Source organism: Anomaloglossus baeobatrachus, chromosome 5, assembly GCF_048569485.1.
Source record: "Anomaloglossus baeobatrachus isolate aAnoBae1 chromosome 5, aAnoBae1.hap1, whole genome shotgun sequence".
Lineage (NCBI taxonomy): Eukaryota > Metazoa > Chordata > Amphibia > Anura > Aromobatidae > Anomaloglossus > Anomaloglossus baeobatrachus.
The window spans coordinates 334,354,630-334,372,096 of record NC_134357.1 but is presented as its reverse complement, the minus strand read 5'-3'; the positions used below and the strand labels follow the sequence as shown (position 1 = coordinate 334,372,096).

The 17,467-nt window shown below is 43.7% G+C and overlaps 1 protein-coding gene across 2 annotated transcripts in view; it reads left to right on the top strand.

The window, feature by feature from the left end:
• DLGAP4 (DLG associated protein 4) overlaps positions 1–17,467 on the top strand; it is a 281,943-nt gene that overhangs the window by 106,074 nt on the left and 158,402 nt on the right. Inside the window, exons 3-5 of one of the 2 annotated variants that reach the window (XM_075349824.1) lie at positions 29–134; positions 10,347–11,403; positions 11,894–12,105. In XM_075349824.1, the coding sequence (XP_075205939.1) occupies positions 10,405–11,403; positions 11,894–12,105 (1,211 nt within the window). In that variant the 5' untranslated portion in view covers positions 29–134; positions 10,347–10,404. The remainder of the gene's footprint in view (positions 1–28; positions 135–10,346; positions 11,404–11,893; positions 12,106–17,467) is intronic. The other variant, XM_075349823.1, reaches the window with a different exon arrangement.

The following is a 17,467-nucleotide window of genomic DNA, read 5'->3' as shown; positions in this document are numbered from 1 at the left end:
AAGCAAAGTATGGATGTATTTATTGAAGGCAAATCTAACGGACGAAGAGTGATCAGGGGCAGACATACCATTGGTGCAACCTATGCAGCCGCACAAGGGCCCAAGAGGTGAGGGGACCCACTTCTACCCCCAAAGTAGGTGGAATTGTGCATTATGATGAGTTATTGGACTGCATAAGGCCGATATATATTGTTTTTGGTGGGGCCGCTGATGAAAGGGATGTATAAGACGTACAGTTAGGTCCAGAAATATTTGGACAGTGACACAATTTTCGCGAGTTGGGCTCTGCATGCCACCACATTGGATTTGAAATGAAACCTCTACAACAGAATTCAAGTGCAGATTGTAACGTTTAATTTGAAGGTTTGAACAAAAATATCTGATAGAAATTGTAGGAATTGTACACATTTATTTACAAACACTCCACACCCAAAAAAAAAATTTTTATTTTCAATATTTTGTTGCGGATCCTTTGGAGGCAATCACTGCCTTAAGTCTGGAACCCATGGACACCACCAAACGCTGGGTTTCCTCCTTCTTAATGCTTTGCCAGGCCTTTACAGCCGCAGCCTTCAGGTCTTGCTTGTTTGTGGGTCTTTCCGTCTTAAGTCTGGATTTGAGCAAGTGAAAAGCATGCTCAATTGGGTTAAGATCTGGTGATTGACTTGGCCATTGCAGAATGTTCCACTTTTTTGCACTCATGAACTCCTGGGTAGCTTTGGCTGTATGTTTGGGGTCATTGTCCATCTGTACTATGAAGCGCCGTCTGATCAACTTTGCGGCATTTGGCTGAATCTAGGCTGAAAGTATATCCCGGTACACTTCAGAATTCATCCGGCTACTCTTGTCTGCTGTTATGTCATCAATAAACACAAGTGACCCAGTGCCATTGAAAGCCATGCATGCCCATGCCATCACGTTGCCTCCACCAGGTTTTACAGAGGATGTGGTGTGCCTTGGATCATGTGCCGTTCCCTTTCTTCTCCAAACTTTTTTCTTCCCATCATTCTGGTACAGGTTGATCTTGGTCTCATCTGTCCATAGAATACTTTTCCAGAACTGAGCTGGCTTCATGAGGTGTTTTTCAGCAAATTTAACTCTGACCTGTCTATTTTTGGAATTGATGAATGGTTTGCATCTAGATGTGAACCCTTTGTATTTACTTTCATGGAGTCTTCTCTTTACTGTTGACTTAGAGACAGATACACCTACTTCACTGAGAGTGTTCTGGACTTCAGTTGATGTTGTGAACGGGTTCTTCTTCACCAAAGAAAGTATGCGGCGATCATCCACCACTGTTGTCATCCGTGGACGCCCAGGCCTTTTTGAGTTCCCAAGCTCACCAGTCAATTCCTTTTTTCTCAGAATGTACCCGACTGTTGATTTTGCTACTCCAAGCATGTCTGCTATCTCTCTGATGGATTTTTTCTTTTTTTTCAGCCTCAGGATGTTCTGCTTCACCTCAATTGAGAGTTCCTTAGACCGCATGTTGTCTGGTCACAGCAACAGCTTCCAAATGCAAAACCACACACCTGTAATCAACCCCAGACCTTTTAACTACTTCATTGATTACAGGTTAACGAGGGAGACGCCTTCAGAGTTAATTGCAGCCCTTAGAGTCCCTTGTCCAATTACTTTTGGTCCCTTTAAAAAGAGGAGGCTATGCATTACAGAGCTATGATTCCTAAACCCTTTCTCCGATTTGGATGTAAAAACTCTCATATTGCAGCTGGGAGTGTGCACTTTCAGCCCATATTATATATATAATTGTATTTCTGAACATGTTTTTGTAAACAGCTAAAATAACAAAACTTGTGTCACTGTCCAAATATTTCTGGACCTAACTGTATAAGAACTAGACAGTAATGTACCTTGACTTACTGCATAATAGGGCCTGGAAGAGGTATTCCTACTTTAGGCCAGTCACAGCTAGGCTTAAAGGGGTTATCCACTTTAAGGAATATGGACCAAAACCTGTACAAAATACCTAATATAATAACTTCAGGAGGTTCTCACCATTCCTGGGTACAGTACCGGTGCGCTACTGTTGCTGCAGTCTTGGTGTTTTGACTGCAGAAGTGATGTCACATCAACACCATGTGTTCCCGATCTAGCCAGTTAGTGAGCACAGGATAGGTCATCATTATCATATTGGTGAGGGTCAGACACCAGGTGCTGTTGAAATGAATTTCTCACCAGATGTAGGTAACAACCCATCCAATCCACACAGGCAAAAAAAAAACAAACAATAGATGTCCATAAATTTAGTGATGTGTAATAATGAGAAATGAGACAGGGAAAAATTATTGAACACGCTTACTGAAATTTGTTTAAAACTTCATACAAAAGCCTTTGTTGGTGATGACAGCTTCAAGACTGTATGGAAAAAACAACTAGTCATATGCATTGCTTGGGTGTGATTTTGGCCCATTCTTAAGCACAAACACTTTCCAGTTCCTAAAGGATTCCACGTACTCCTTCTATGAACTCTGAGCTGTAGTTCCTTCCACTAATATTCTATTAGATTCAGGTCAGGTGATTGGCTGGGCCATTCTAGCAACTTTATGGTTTTTCCCCAAAACCAATTGAGAGTTTCCATGGTTGTGTATTTTGAATCATTGTCTTGCTGAAATATCCACCCTTATTTCATCTTCATCATCCTGGTAGATGGCAGCAGAATTTTATCAAGAATGTCTAGGTACATTAATCCATTCATCCTTCCTTCAATCATATAAAGTTTGCCAGTGCTGAATGCTGAAAAACAGCCCCGCACCATGATGTTCCCACCTCGAAACTTCACTGTTGGTATGGTGTTTTTGGCCTCTCAGCATGGTGTTTATTATGGCATCTAAAGAGTTCAATTTAGGTCTTATTTTACCAGACTATATTCTCCCAGAATATCACAGGCTTGTCTAAATGTTGTTGAGCAAACATTAAATGCGCTTCAACATGCTTTTTGTTTGGCAATGGAGTCTTGTGTGGAGACTATGTATACAGACCATGGAGGTTGAGGGGATTACGAATTGTTTTCTTTGAAATAATTGTACCTGCTGATTCCAGGTCTTTCTGTAGCTCTCCATAGGTAGTCCTTGGCTTTTGGACAACTCTTCTGATAATTCTTTTCACTCTTCTGTTTCAAATCTTGTGTGTAGCACTTGATAAAGGCTGATTAATAGTGAAATTATATTCTTTCCACTTCCGGATTATAGTCGAACAGTGTTCACTGGAACCTTCAGTAGCTTAGAAATTCTTCTGTAACCAATGCCATCAGTATGTTTTGCAACAATAAAGTTGCAAAGGTCTTGAGACAGCTCACAGGTTTTACCCATCATGAGACATTTCTTGTGTGGCAGCTTGGTAATAAGATACCTTTTTATAGGCCATCAATTGAACCAGGAGATATTATTTTTCACTAAGTGGCAAGATTGCTTTTTAATTACTGATAGATTTCAGCTGGTGTCGTGACTTTCCATGGCTTTTTGCACCTCTCTTTTTTCATGTGTTCAATACTTTTTCCCCTATGTCATCTCTCGTTATTATACATCACTACATTTATGGACATCTATGGTTTAATTTCTTTGCCTGTGTGGATTGAATGGGTTGCTACTGACATCTGGTGAGAAATGTATTTCAATAGCACCTTTAGAAACATATTTACTTAGAAAATTGGTGACTTTGTTCAATACTTATTTCATATTGTATACTGCAGTGGCTTCTACATATTTTAGCTGTACGGTGCAGCTCCGTTCCATGTGTTTACATCTGGCCATCGATGGAGTTTGTAACAGGTGATCGTAGGGTGGATAAGTGTCAGTTCCCAGAAGCATGATCTAATAGGGGTTCTGTCAGTGTAACAGTGACAAGTGTAATGTATTGCAATGTTTGTCTATTGCAATACATTATACCAGCAATCAGAGTAATAAAACTTGATTTCCCATTTATGAACTAAGTAAAAAAGTGGAGAAAACGTGTAAAAATATTTAAAAAAAAATCATAAAATAAAGAAGAAAAAATGATTACACCAATAAGTACATATATTTATGTAAAAATAAAAATAAACCAAAAAGGTACACATATTTAGTATCACCTTATCCGAACCAACTATCTATAAAACTGACACCAGCTAACCCCTTCAGTGAACACCGTAAATAAAATAAATTCAAAAAGTAGCAACAACTATGTCTTTTCATCATTTGTTGTCAAAAAGTGGAATAAAGCACAATCAAAAAGTCTTATGTAAATTAAAATCCTGTCCCTGATGATGTCATCTTGTCCTGCAAAAAAACAAGCTGCCATTCAACTCCATCGCAGAAAAATACAAAACTACAGCTCTCAGAATACAGCAATGCAAAAACAATTATTTTTTCTATAAAATTGTTTTTATTGTGTAAAAACGTCAAAACATGAAACAAAATATATATAAATGTGTCATCACTGTATTCGTACTGACCTGAATAATAAAGCAGTCTCATCAATTTTATGAGATGGTGAATGGCTTTAAAAAAAAAACACACAAAAAAGCAATTCCTGAATCTTCTTGATTCTGCCTGACAAAAAGTGGAATAGATAGCGATCAAAAAATACTATGTGGCCCAAAATAATACCAATAAAAACTTCAACTCATCCTGCAAAAAACAAGTCTTCACATGACTTTGTGAGCAGAAAAATAGAAAACTATAGTCTTCAAAAATTGGTGATGTAAAAACCTTTATTTTATGAAAAAGCGTTGTTTAGTGTGATAATAGCAATATGCGAATAAAGCCGCCTAATCACTTATACCCCAAAGTGATCAGCGTAAAAAATAAATAAAGAAAGCCGATTTTTCAACTGATGTTGATTTGTTCATTCTGCTTCCCAAAGATAGCAGTAAGGCTCAGCTCACATTTATCCTGGGTTCTATGCTGAGTATCTACATCAAGGTATTACAAGTAAATCTATGAAAATTGTGATTCAGACAAAATTCCCAATCAAAAATTCACTGTAATCAGGCAGAGGGAGTCATTTTTAACACCGGTCTGGCCGGTAGTCCTGCACTGTCCATCTTTTTACGTGAGTTTTTGGGCATGCACAAAAGTGCGGTCAACAACAGTTTTGTGCACCTTTGAAAAAAAGGACACCGCTGACAAGAACCCAAATGGAGTCCGGAGTAACTCTACTGCCTCATTAATTAATCTGTTGGAGGTTTCACCTGAATTTCATATTTTGGAGATGTAGATGGAAACCCTAATATAACTGCTCAGCACAAAGCACAGGATAAATATGAACTGATCCAAAATATTCTGTACCCCAAATTGCTACCAATAGCATTCATCTCAACCCCAAAAAAACCAAATCCTCACTCAGGTCCGTCATCTGTTAACATCGGTGCATCAACATTACTGGTAGCACAAAGTCTTTGGAAAAGCACTATGGATCCCACACAAAAAGAAATCCAGCAACATCTGCGCTCCTAAACTCATATGCCCACTTTGTTCTGAGCACCGCAATGTGCCTAAGGCCACCTTCACACGTCCGTGAAATGAGGAAGGAAGGAGATGGGCGGGATGCTACGTACCGCTCATCTCCGCCCCTCCGCTTCTATTGGGCGACCGCTTAGTGACGCCGCTGTGACACCACATGAACCGCCCCCTTAGAAATGAAGCGGTTCGCCGGCAACAGCGACGTCGCTAGGCAGGTAAGCCAGTGTGACGGCTCCTAACGATTTTGTGCGCCACGGGCAGCGATTTGCCTGTGACGCACAAACGACGGGGGCGGGTGCTTTCACCAGCGATATCGCTAGCGATATCGCTGCGTGTAACACCCCCTTTAGAGAATAAGCAAAAGACAACACATTTTTTTTTAATGAAGAAGACTATTTAGAAATCTACTTATTCTTGCATTTAGAAAGCGAATTAATAATAAAATAATAAAAAATATTCTATGCAAAGGCTTTATACTTAATGCAATATTACTCTGAAAAAAAAAAGAGAAAACCATTGACATTGGTAAATATTACTACTTCCCTTAGTTAAAAAAAAAATCTTTAATTTGCTATGTTTTCCCTATGTATATAGCTTTAGGTGATCATTCAGCTACATTGTAGGGGATATAGGTATACACACATACATGTGGTTTTTTCTTAATATTTTTTGCCAACAGGACAAAAAACCTAAATTGAACTCTTGTGAGGGAACAAAGAAAGAAAATATGGCAGTGCCAACAAGGGCTATTGGTTTACCCCTGAACCTGCGTTATCATGTACAAAAAAGTCCTTAAAAGCTGCCAATTAGTGGCCACTCACAGTAAATAATCTCAGCTGTTGCAGGGGTATCGGGGATAAACTTTCTTTTTTTCTACTTTATAACTGTAGGATAGAGAGAACAGCTGACAGCTTCTTTGCTATCTATGATCAGCCAGACTGCTAAACATTCAGGAGCATTGTTGCATGACCATAAATCTGGAAAAGTCAGCTGTGCCCTATGCAGCACTCCCTTGTGCCAGGATGGTCGCATATGGCTTCCTGGCAGCCAGTTGGGCACCACTGCTTTAGATCACCATAGGAAAATATATATGTGCAAGCAACCTGTGTGTCTGTACAAAGACCCTACAGGAATAGGAGCCCACTGACAACTTAAAAAAAAAAAGCTGAAGAGCTCTTTTACTATTATTTTTACTTATAGTTATTTTATAGTATTATTCTATAGTAAGTATATCTTTGCTGTGTGGAAGGAAAGTGAAGTAACCCCACACAAACACAGTGAGAACATACAACCTCCTTACTGATGTTGTCCTTGGTGGGATTTGAGTCCAGAACCCCAGAGCTGCAAGGCCAAGATGCTGCTACTATTAAATCGCCTATAAAGAGACTATGCAGATTTCCATCCAAGTCTTCTCTTCACTGGTGGTACATGGGTGAGAAATTTTCTGGACAGTAATACATTTTGTAGCATATAGATAGCATCTTGCTTTCAGAAACAATTGACAATTGGAGAACTTGGATCCCAAATACTGATGTTGCTCTGGTGCCCCCCATCTTGCCACTGGCAGTCCCCTATTGCTTCTTTGTTTTTAAGTGTGGGACTATATTTATAAAATAAATTGTTGTGATTGTTTTGTGCAAGGTATCTCCAGAATGTAGGTCACTTTTTGGTGCGATGTTTTAAGAATGTGGTTAGATACTTGAAAAAAATGAAGATTTTTTTTAGTGAGCCCAGGTTTCCACATATCCAGGCCATCCATATACAGTACTGTAAGGTTTTTTGTGCCTTAGCTGATGACAACTCATGTCAAAACAGCAAAAATTGTCATCAGAATTTTTCACCTGTTTCCACTGGAAAACTGGTGAGCAGGATTGAAAAACCTCAACATATAGGGTACCGTCACACTTTAGCGATGCAGCAGCGATCCGACCAGCAATCTGACCTGGTCAGGATCGCTGCTGCATCGCTACATGGTCGCTGGTGAGCTGTCAAACAGGCAGATCTCACCGGCGACCAGTGACCAGCCCCCAGCCAGCAGCGACGTGCAAGCGACGCTGCGCTTGCACGGAGCCGGCGTCTGGAAGCTGCGGACACTGGTAACTAAGGTAAACATCGGGTATGGTTACCCGATGTTTACCTTAGTTACCAGCGCACACTGCTTAGCTTAGCTTGTGCAGGGAGCAGGAGCCGGCACTGGCAGCATGAGAGCTGCGGAGGCTGGTAACGAAGGTAAATATCGGGTAACCACCTTGGTTACCCGATGTTTACCTTAGTTACAGCTTACCGCAGGCTGTCAGATGCCGGCTCCTGCTCCCTGCACATTCAGGATTGTTGCTCTCTCGCTGTCACACACAGCGATGTGTGCTTATCAGCGGGAGAGCAACAATAAAAAAACGAACCAGGGCTGTGTGTAACGAGCAGCGATCTCACAGCAGGGGCCAGATCGCTGCTCAGTGTCACACACAGCGAGATCGCTAATGAGGTCACAAAAAATGTGACTCAGCAACGATCTCAGTAGCGATCTCGCTGTGTGTGAAGTACCCCTTAGAGTTTCTTATCTGGATCTTGGGATCTAAGAGATAAGGTTTCTCCTTGTGGAGAGTGCTATGTCAGGTTTGGCCTGCTAGGCATTTCAATCTCCACAAAGATAAACCTTACCCCTTAAGGGTGCTTTACACGCTGAGATATCGCTAACAATATATATCGTCGGGGTCACATCGTTAGTGATACACATCTGGCGCCGTTAGCGACATCACAGTGTGTGACACCAAGGAGCAACGATCAACGATCGCAAAAAAAACGACAAAAATCGTTGATCGTTGGCACGTCGCTCCTTTTCCAAATATCGTTGGTGGTGCATGCCGCTGGTTGTTCGTCGTTCCTGCGGCGTCACACATCGCTATGTATGACACCGCAGGAATGACGAACATCTCCTTACCTGCGTCCACCGGCAATGAGGAAGGAAGGAGGTGGGCGGGATATTCCACCTGCTCATCTCCGCCCCTCCTCTGCTATTGGGTGACCGCTTAGTGACGCCGCAGGTACGTCGCCATGACCCCAAACTCACCTCCCCCTTGAAGGAGGGATTGTTCGGCGGTCACAGCTTCGTCGCTGAAAAGGTATGTGAATGTGACGCTGCCTTAGCGATAATGTTCGCTACTGCAGTGATCACCAAATGTCGCACGAATGACGGGGGCGGGTGCTATCGCGCACGACATCGCTAGCTATTGCTTTAGATACCAGTCTTAGCCTCCCACCTAGCCAAATCAGATCTCATACTTTGTACTGATGAGGGCCAATACCCCGAAACATAGTGTCTACAAATTGAGATTCTGGTTTGGCTTATAGCCTAAAGGTGCCTTCAAACATAGCGAGATCGCTAGCGAGATCGCTCCTGAGTCACAGATTCTGTGACGCAACAACGACCTCGCCAGCGATCTCGCTACGTTTGACACAGCAGCGACCAGGCCCCTGCTTTGAGATCGCAGGTTGTGTCGGAATGGCCTGGACCATTTTTTGATCATCGAGGTCCTGCTGGGCAGGATGCATCGGTGTGTTTGACGCCTTACCAACGACCTCGTTGACGACTCAGAGCTCAGACACGTACAGCCACGTATGGGTCCCAACGACCACTGAGATCGTTATACAGGTCACTACGGTCGCTGTATCATTGCTGCCTCGTTGGGAACATCTGACTGTTTGACTTCTCACCAGCGACCACGTAGTGACTTACCAGCGATCCTTATCAGGTCGTATCGTTGTCGGGATCGCTGGAAAGTTATTAAATGTGACGGGGGCTTAAGTCATAATGCAAGGCTCGTTAAAGAGTCGATATTGACTTTTAGGATTGCGTCTTCCAATAGGTGGATCTAAAGTTCAAGTCCTCTTTCTCTCTGAAGAGGCGATTTGCATATTTGGTCTAGATCTTAAAAGGGTTATGATGCAACAAGTGATATACCAGACAAATGTCAATGATCCAAGAAGAAAAGAAGAGATGTGTTCTGGCATCAGTTTCCCTGTCATGCCTTAGGAGGAAAAAAGCCGAATATGTGGAAATGAGGCCTTAACAAGGAAGGTCACTGATTTCTAACAGGAGTGAAATGACAGAGAAGAAATGGTGGTCAGGTTACGAGATTATAGACACTGACAGAGAGATAGCTGTATATCTAGAGGGAGAGTGGCACAGATGCACAGATAACAGTATCAGAGTGAGGAAGCAGCACTATGGGAGAGGTCTGTGTATTGATAGAGAATTGGAGATATGGGAAAGGTTAAACTGAGAAGATTAATATCCTGATTAGGACTGAAGGATTGTGTGTCTATGATCCGCTGTACTGGGGATGGCTCCTCTCCCTCCCATCCACCTTTATGTTGTATAAAACATGAGTGGGGGTGAGGAGGGAGAAACTGTAATTTCTAACAGTGTTCTTATCTCTAATCCTGAGCCAAGGGATAGAAGAATAGAGGGACAGTCACAAGGACAGTGATAGTATATACATGCAGAGACAGTTGGAGAGCGGTCGGATGAAGAAGAGGGGGTGAAGAATGCCCTGTTTTGGGTATTAGTGAAGCGTCTGTAAAAGAGTTACTGGCAAGAAACATAATAACCGAGCGTGTGCCACATTGTAGTGAGGAGAAAGCTGCCAGTTCTAATGAGTCGTATGAAAGTTTAGGGAACAGAGGAAGGAATCAGTGGTGATATTCTAGTCAGGCTGAAGGACAGCTGAACAAAGGAAAGAATTATTATTGTAAATCATGAGGCAATGTCCCTAAAGGGTATCTGACAAAAGAACACTAAGCAATTTTAGACTATAAGTAAGAATTATCCATATACTGGTTATAATCATGTATGCATGACCCATATTAACAGGAACACTTATCTTTCAGGGCTTCAGAAATCCAAATTAGCAACCTGTGACGAGATGACCTGCAGGTGCCGACTGCAATGAAGGGTTTGGGGGACGCCCGTAGCCGGCACCTGTCCGGAAATCTGGACTCTCATTCAGACAGCCTCTATGTTCCACAAGAAAGGACACCTTACCTTATCAGTTCTACTGAGGCTTACCCACCAGAACCTCGCTACCCTGACAACTCCCTACACCCTGACTGCCTGTATCCCCTCAACAACCAGCTCTCGAACAGTAGCACCTTTCCTCGTATCCACTTTAATTCCCATTATGAACCTCCTGAGGAGACGCCACCATATCCAACCCCACATGCACCTCCTGCCAAAATCAATCGCCTTCCTGCCAGCCTACTGGATCAGTTTGAAAAGCAGTTGCCAATTCACAGAGATGGCTTCAGTACACTTCAGTTCCAAAGGCAAGCCCCAGATGGAAAGGACCGTAGTGAAAGTCCGGGGCGGATCCGTCATCTAGTCCACTCTGTGCAAAAACTGTTTGCAAAGTCGCAATCCCTTGAGGGTGGTGGAAGGGCCAGTGTGAATGGCAAGAAAGGGGTATCAGAAGACTCTAAGGGAACAAAACGTAGTAAAAGTAAAGAACGAGGAAAAGGGGATGGTAAGGGCCAAGCTCGAAGTGGTGGTGTTTCTGGATGGTGGAGTTCAGATGATAATTTAGACAGTGACACAGGCAGTTACCGCAACCCAGCAGGAATGATGACTCTTGGAAGGCGTCCTGATCATGGAACTCGACATTTCTTGAGTGGATATAATACTATTAGTGAGAGCATGTTGAAGGCATCCAAAAGCAATAATGACCTCAAGTTCACACCCTTCCAGCCCCCATCACTTACCTTGTCCCCACTCCCTACACCCCGGGAGGTGATTCCCGCTAGCTCAACATCATCACTTAAAAGAGGTTCTTGGTCAACGCTAACACTAAGTCATGCCCGAGAGGTGTGCCAGAAGGCATCGGCCACCATAGACAAAGCACTGCTCAAGTCCAAGTCTTGTCACCAGGATCTTAGCTACCAATATCTGCAGGTAGGTTATGTGGGAGTTGAATATAAGTTGTAAATGCTAAAATCTGATTAGTACTGCAGTCTTGGATGTTTAGTTTCTTAAGGAAAATTACAAAAATCAATGAGTTGGGATAGCATGAAACCCTATAAATTTATTTACCTGTGCATTATCTTGTAGCCGAACAAATACAAAAGGGTATTGATTGTGTCAACTATACAATCAATATACAACTATACATTTTGTTTTTGCTGTTTTTCTACAGTTTCCCTCAGGTATAGGCTACTTAGCTGGCTGACAGTTCCTTATCTTCTCAACCTCTATGCTACCATACTCATAACATAAATCAAAATTTTATAGAACTTTTTTTCTTAAACAGAAACACATTTTGGCTACCAATTACTTTGTCTTTGGCAGCCTCAGTACATAAAACCAGCAATTAAAAGTTAATGTTTTATTGATTTATTATTTTATCCATTTTTAGATATATTTGTCATATAACTATGATTTACAGGTGCCGAGTGGAGAGTGGTCAGGGGCGCCATGTAAAGATGATGACATCCCATGTCGACGGATGCGCAGTGGAAGCTATATTAAAGCTATGGGTGATGCAGACAGCGAAGACTCAGAAGGAAGCCCCCAACCTTCGCCCAAAACTGCAGCAAGGAGGCAGAGCTACCTCAAGGCCACACAACAGTCACTAAGTGAGCAGAGCACCACACAAAGGTACCTAAAAAAGGATTTCTCTATATTTTACAGGTTACACACATTTAGATGGACATCTTAAAGAGGAAACTGATCTTATGGAGATGACTTTTGACTGTGAATATAGTGCCCCCCTGTGGTAGTCACATGGTAATACTGCTGTATCCATCAATAACTTTATATTTAGCTGTATTATCACTGTATATATGCTATAATTTAAAGTGGCACTGTATATATTACATAATGGTGCTTGTGTCAAGATATAACTAGGGAAAATGAAGAAGCAAGACAGTGAAAATGGTTGATTTTTACAACACTCTACTTCTGTGTTGGGAGAAGTCACTTACACGCTACCTTTTGAGAGGCACACAAGGTCTCTTTTGTAATGTAATAGTGCTTAAAATGTGTCCTCCAGAATATGACCACCATGTTTCTTCTCTGGCACTATGACATCCCCTTAATTCAGTGTTCCTCAACTCCAGTCCTCAAGGCCCACCAACAGATCAGGTTTTCAGGATCTCATTAATATTGTACAGATGATGGAATAATTCCCTGTGTAATTTTGAGGAAATCCTGAGAACCCATCACCTGTGCAATACTGTGAAAAACATGATCTGTTGATGTGTCTTGAGGACTGGAGTTGAGAAACACTTAAGTGATGCACAAACACTCAAAACACACATATACTTAAGTTAGAGCTGTTGCATTTTTATTGGACCGCACATTATTTCCCAGGTTATAACACAATGCCTAAGGCCCGTTTCACATATCCGGTATTGAGCCGGATGCCGGATCCGGCACGCATGCAGTACATTACATTCATTTACAGTGGACGCGCGACACCATGCGGACACATGCGGTTGTGCATGAAGCACACAGTCGCATGGTGTTGCGCTTCCACTGTAAATGAATGTACTGTACTGCATGCGTGTCGGATCTGGCATCCAGTGAAATGCCGGATGTGTGAAACAGGCCTTAATCCCTAGAGGTCAACTATAATTTATCTTAATTATTCCAGTATTATATCAGAAATTTCCACTTCTGGTGAATACCTATTGTTACCTTTTTAATTTTTGCTATAGTATTATTTTTTTAATTTCTGAAAGCCCTCTCCAATGAGTCCTTGACCCGTCAGTGTCGTCACACATGCAAACTGTTCTGTATGTTAAACTAATACTAAATATACTCCAAAGACAATACTGAACAATTTAATCCACTGATGGAGTCCAACAACCAAAAAAGAACAATCTTGTTCTACACGTTTTTACTTTTCTGTTTGTTTGCCCTAAGGGTATGCTCCGTAGCTGAATTTATGAACACAATGTAATACAGTTACAATACATAACTTTCTTTCACTTTTAGAAATAATAGAGAACTCTCATGCTGCAAGTTTGTTGTAGAAATTTCTAAGCATGTATCATTCATCTGAATGGGATCTGCAGAGATCCGGAAGCTTCCCGCCAAAACAATTTTGCTTTTTATGTTTAAGTCTGTAACAAATCAGCTGGTGTAAAATGAATTGCTGTATTTAAATATCTTTGCCCACACCCAAGTACCATATCAGCCATGTCTGTGTAGTTAGTCCATTGTCCACATTTATATATTGCGAAACCCTCCACACAGTATGATTAGCCCAACACAACTCTCCATACAGTATGATGGACACCATGCTAACATTCACACTCTACAATGGCCTGCATACAGTATAATGCCCCCCTCTAGTCCTCCAAACAGAATAATGGCTCCCTCATTTCCCTCCTAACAGTATAATGGCCCTCATCATAGCCCCCAAACACTATAAAGTCCTCCACACAACCCTCCATACAGAATAATGGCCCCCACACAGCCCTCCAAACAAAATAATGCCCCCATGCAATACTTCAAAAAGAACAATGGCCACCACATAGCCTCAAACCGGTATAATTGGCCCCCCACAGCCCTCTAAACAGTATATTGGCCCCTTCACAGCCCTTAAAATAGTATAATTGCCACCACAAAGCCCTCCAAACAGTATAATTGGCCCTCACACGCCCCTTTAGACAGCCCCTCCAGACAATATAATCGCCCCCATATAGCCCTGCATATCATACAATAGTCTCCCACATAGCCCTCCAAGTAGTATGATGGCTTCCAAAATAGCTCTCCAAATAATATGTTGGCCCTCGAAATAGTATGAATGCCCCCAAATAGCACTATATTAGTATAGTATAGTATAGTATAGAATAGTATGAAGGCCCCCAAATATCCTTCCACATTGTATGATGGCCCACAAATAGCATGAACGCCCCGAAAATAGTCCTCAGAATATTATAATGGCTGTCACATAGCCCTTCAAAAAATATAATTATCCCAGATGGCCCTCCAAATATTATAATGACCTCATATAGCCATCCAAATAGTATAATTGGTCCCCACATAGCCCCTAGTTGTATGGCCCCCACAGAGTACTCCTAGATTAAAAAATAATTCTCACCTCTCCCTGTTCTCCTGCTCAGGGTCGGCTCCAGGTTTTTGTGGGCCCCGGGCGAAAGAGTGTCAGTGGGTGCCATCCACATGCAGACACGCACATACAGATACATACACATACAAGCATACATACATATACATATTTAAAGAGAGATTCAGAAAAACATAAACAGACATAAATCTATACACAGTCATATACACTCACACACAGACACACATCATACACACAGACACTTAGCGGTATTATTAATATATGGAAGCCGACAGCAACCTCCTCCCCTCCCCTCCCCTGCTTGTCTCCAGTTCTGCTACTCCATGGCATGTGGCTGTGCTGCACAGATTGGTGGCCATCACTAATAGACATGGCCGCACACAGACACTGCTGTATATACATCACAGAAGAGGCTGGGGACATACAGATTACTGGGGGGCATACACATTACTGAGGAGGTGGGTATACAGCAATGTGGGGGCATACAGCTCCAGAGGGGGGATACAGCTTTGAGGGGTATACAGCACTGGGGTGGAGGGGGACATACAGCTCTAGGGGGGTATATAGCACTGGGGTGGAAGGGACAGCGCTCTGGGGGGTATAATGCATTGGGGTGGAAGGAACATAGAGCTCTGGGGGTGTATACAGCACTGAGGTGGAAGGGACATAGAGCTCTGGGGGATAAACAGCACTGAAGTGGAAGGGACATAGACCTCTGGGGGGTATACACCACTGGGGTGGAGGGGACATACAGCTCTGGGGGGTATAGAAGTATGCAGCCCCCACATTCCTCCATATAACATAATGCATCCATATTGCTCCACATAATTTAATGCAGCCTCATATTACTCCATATAATGCACCTGCATATTCCTCCATAGTGTTATGCAGCCGCCAAATTCCTCCATATAGAATAATGCACCAAATATTCGTCCATATAGTATAATGCACCCCAGATTGCTCAACATAATATAATGCAGCCCCCATGTAGCAGCACCATGCAGCAGCCCCATGTAGCATTGTAATGGGATCAACAATTCAGACTGCATCATCAATGTAGAAAGGGATTTGAGCATTGCTTCAGCACTTGCCCACAAGGGGGCAGTGTCAGACTGTGCAATCACAGACACAGAGGTGGGAAATCCCCTACAGCTCGTGTGTTTGAACCAGGAAGAAAAAGAGCGGCAAGAGAGTACAGACCCGGAGCTCAGCCAGGACAGAGCTACGTGTGGTCTCCCTGAACAGAGGGCTCTTTTGCAACCGGATTCTTGGAAGAATCACCCTGTGGAAGTGGTTTCTGCCATCCCCGGTCTACAGGACTTTGTTTTCACCGAGGATCTAACCGGACTGCAGAGCATCGCGCCCGGAGTGCATATCCAGGGGCTGTGACAACTTGACTGCAGAGCATCGCACCCTGAGTGCAAGTGCAGGGGCCGTTACTGACACAAGGGAGCCATCCGTGCAACCGTGACCTCCCTTCTTCTGCTCGGTGTGCCCCGGGACTAAGAGACTGACTAGAATCCGTTACCAGCGGGAGAAGATCAAAGAAGAAGACCGAGGAGCTGCATCCCTTCAGCGCTGCACCGGGACCCATCATCGTGAGACTCCAGGCCTGCGACGTGGGAGCGGCATCTTCTTCTGGGATAGACTGGTACGTGATTGTAGGGAAAGTTAGGGAAAGTTGCCGCCATTTCTTTGTTTTTTTTCTCTTTTCTTTTTTTTTCCTTGCTGCGTACCCGGAAGGAGTGAAGATCCGGGGACTCCACCATACACATGTGCGCAGATAGTTCGGTTGACTGTGTTATAAATATGTTTCATAGTAAAGAAATGTTACTACCGGTAAAATCTGAGTATGGGGATTTTGTTGGAATAGAGCATACACACACACCCGCGGCCCTACCACCGGTCGCTTCAGCAGCACCATGCAGCAGCCCCCATGTAGCAGCACCATGCAGCAGCCCCCATGTAGCAGCACTCATGTAGCAGCCCCCATGAAGCATCACCCATGTAGCAGCACCAATGTAGCAGCCCCCATGTATCAGCACCATGCAGCAGTCCATATGTAGCAGCCTCCATGTAGCAGCACCAATGTAGCAGCCCCCATGTAGCAGCACCATGCAGCAGCCCCCATGTAGCAGCACCATGCAGCAGCCCCCATGTAGCAGGACCCATGCAGCAGCACCATGCAGCAGCCCCCATGTAGCAGCACCAAGCAGTAGCCCTCATGTAGAAGAACCCCCCTGTAGCAGCCCCCATAGAGCAGCACCCATGTAGCAGCACTATGCAGCAGCCCCCATGTAGTAGCACCATGCAGCAGCCCCCATGTATCAGCACCATGCAGCAGCCCCCATGTAGCAGCACCATGCAGTAGCATTATGCAGCCCCATGTAGCAGCATTATGCAGCCCCATGTAGCAGCATTATGCAGCCCCATGTAGCAGCATTATGCAGCCCCATGTAGCAGCATTATGCAGCCCCGTAGGCGTCTAGCTACCGTGATTAATGCATACTCACTTCCTCCTCGTTCCCCCGCTGCTCCGGTCTCCTCAGCGCGTCCACTATTCTGCCGCTCTGAAAGCTCAGGACACAGGTGCGCACAGTAATGACGTCATTGCGCTCCTCTGTACTGAGCTGTCAGAGGCAGAGCACAGACAGATGCTGCAGGAGAATGATGAGAGAGGAAGCGCGCTGCTGCCTCTATCATCATTGCTTTCAATTGTATCGTCATCTGCAATGGCGATACAATTGAAAGTGCGATCCGAAGCGGGGAGAGGGGGGTTCAGCGGGAGGTGAGGGCGGCCGGTGCAGAGCTGGCATTGGGCCTCTCCTTTCTGGCTCATGGGCTCTAAAGCGGCCACGTGGCCTGCCGCCATTGGCGGTACACCACCCTGCCGTCTGTGAGTGGGCCCCTCGCAAATGGCAGAGA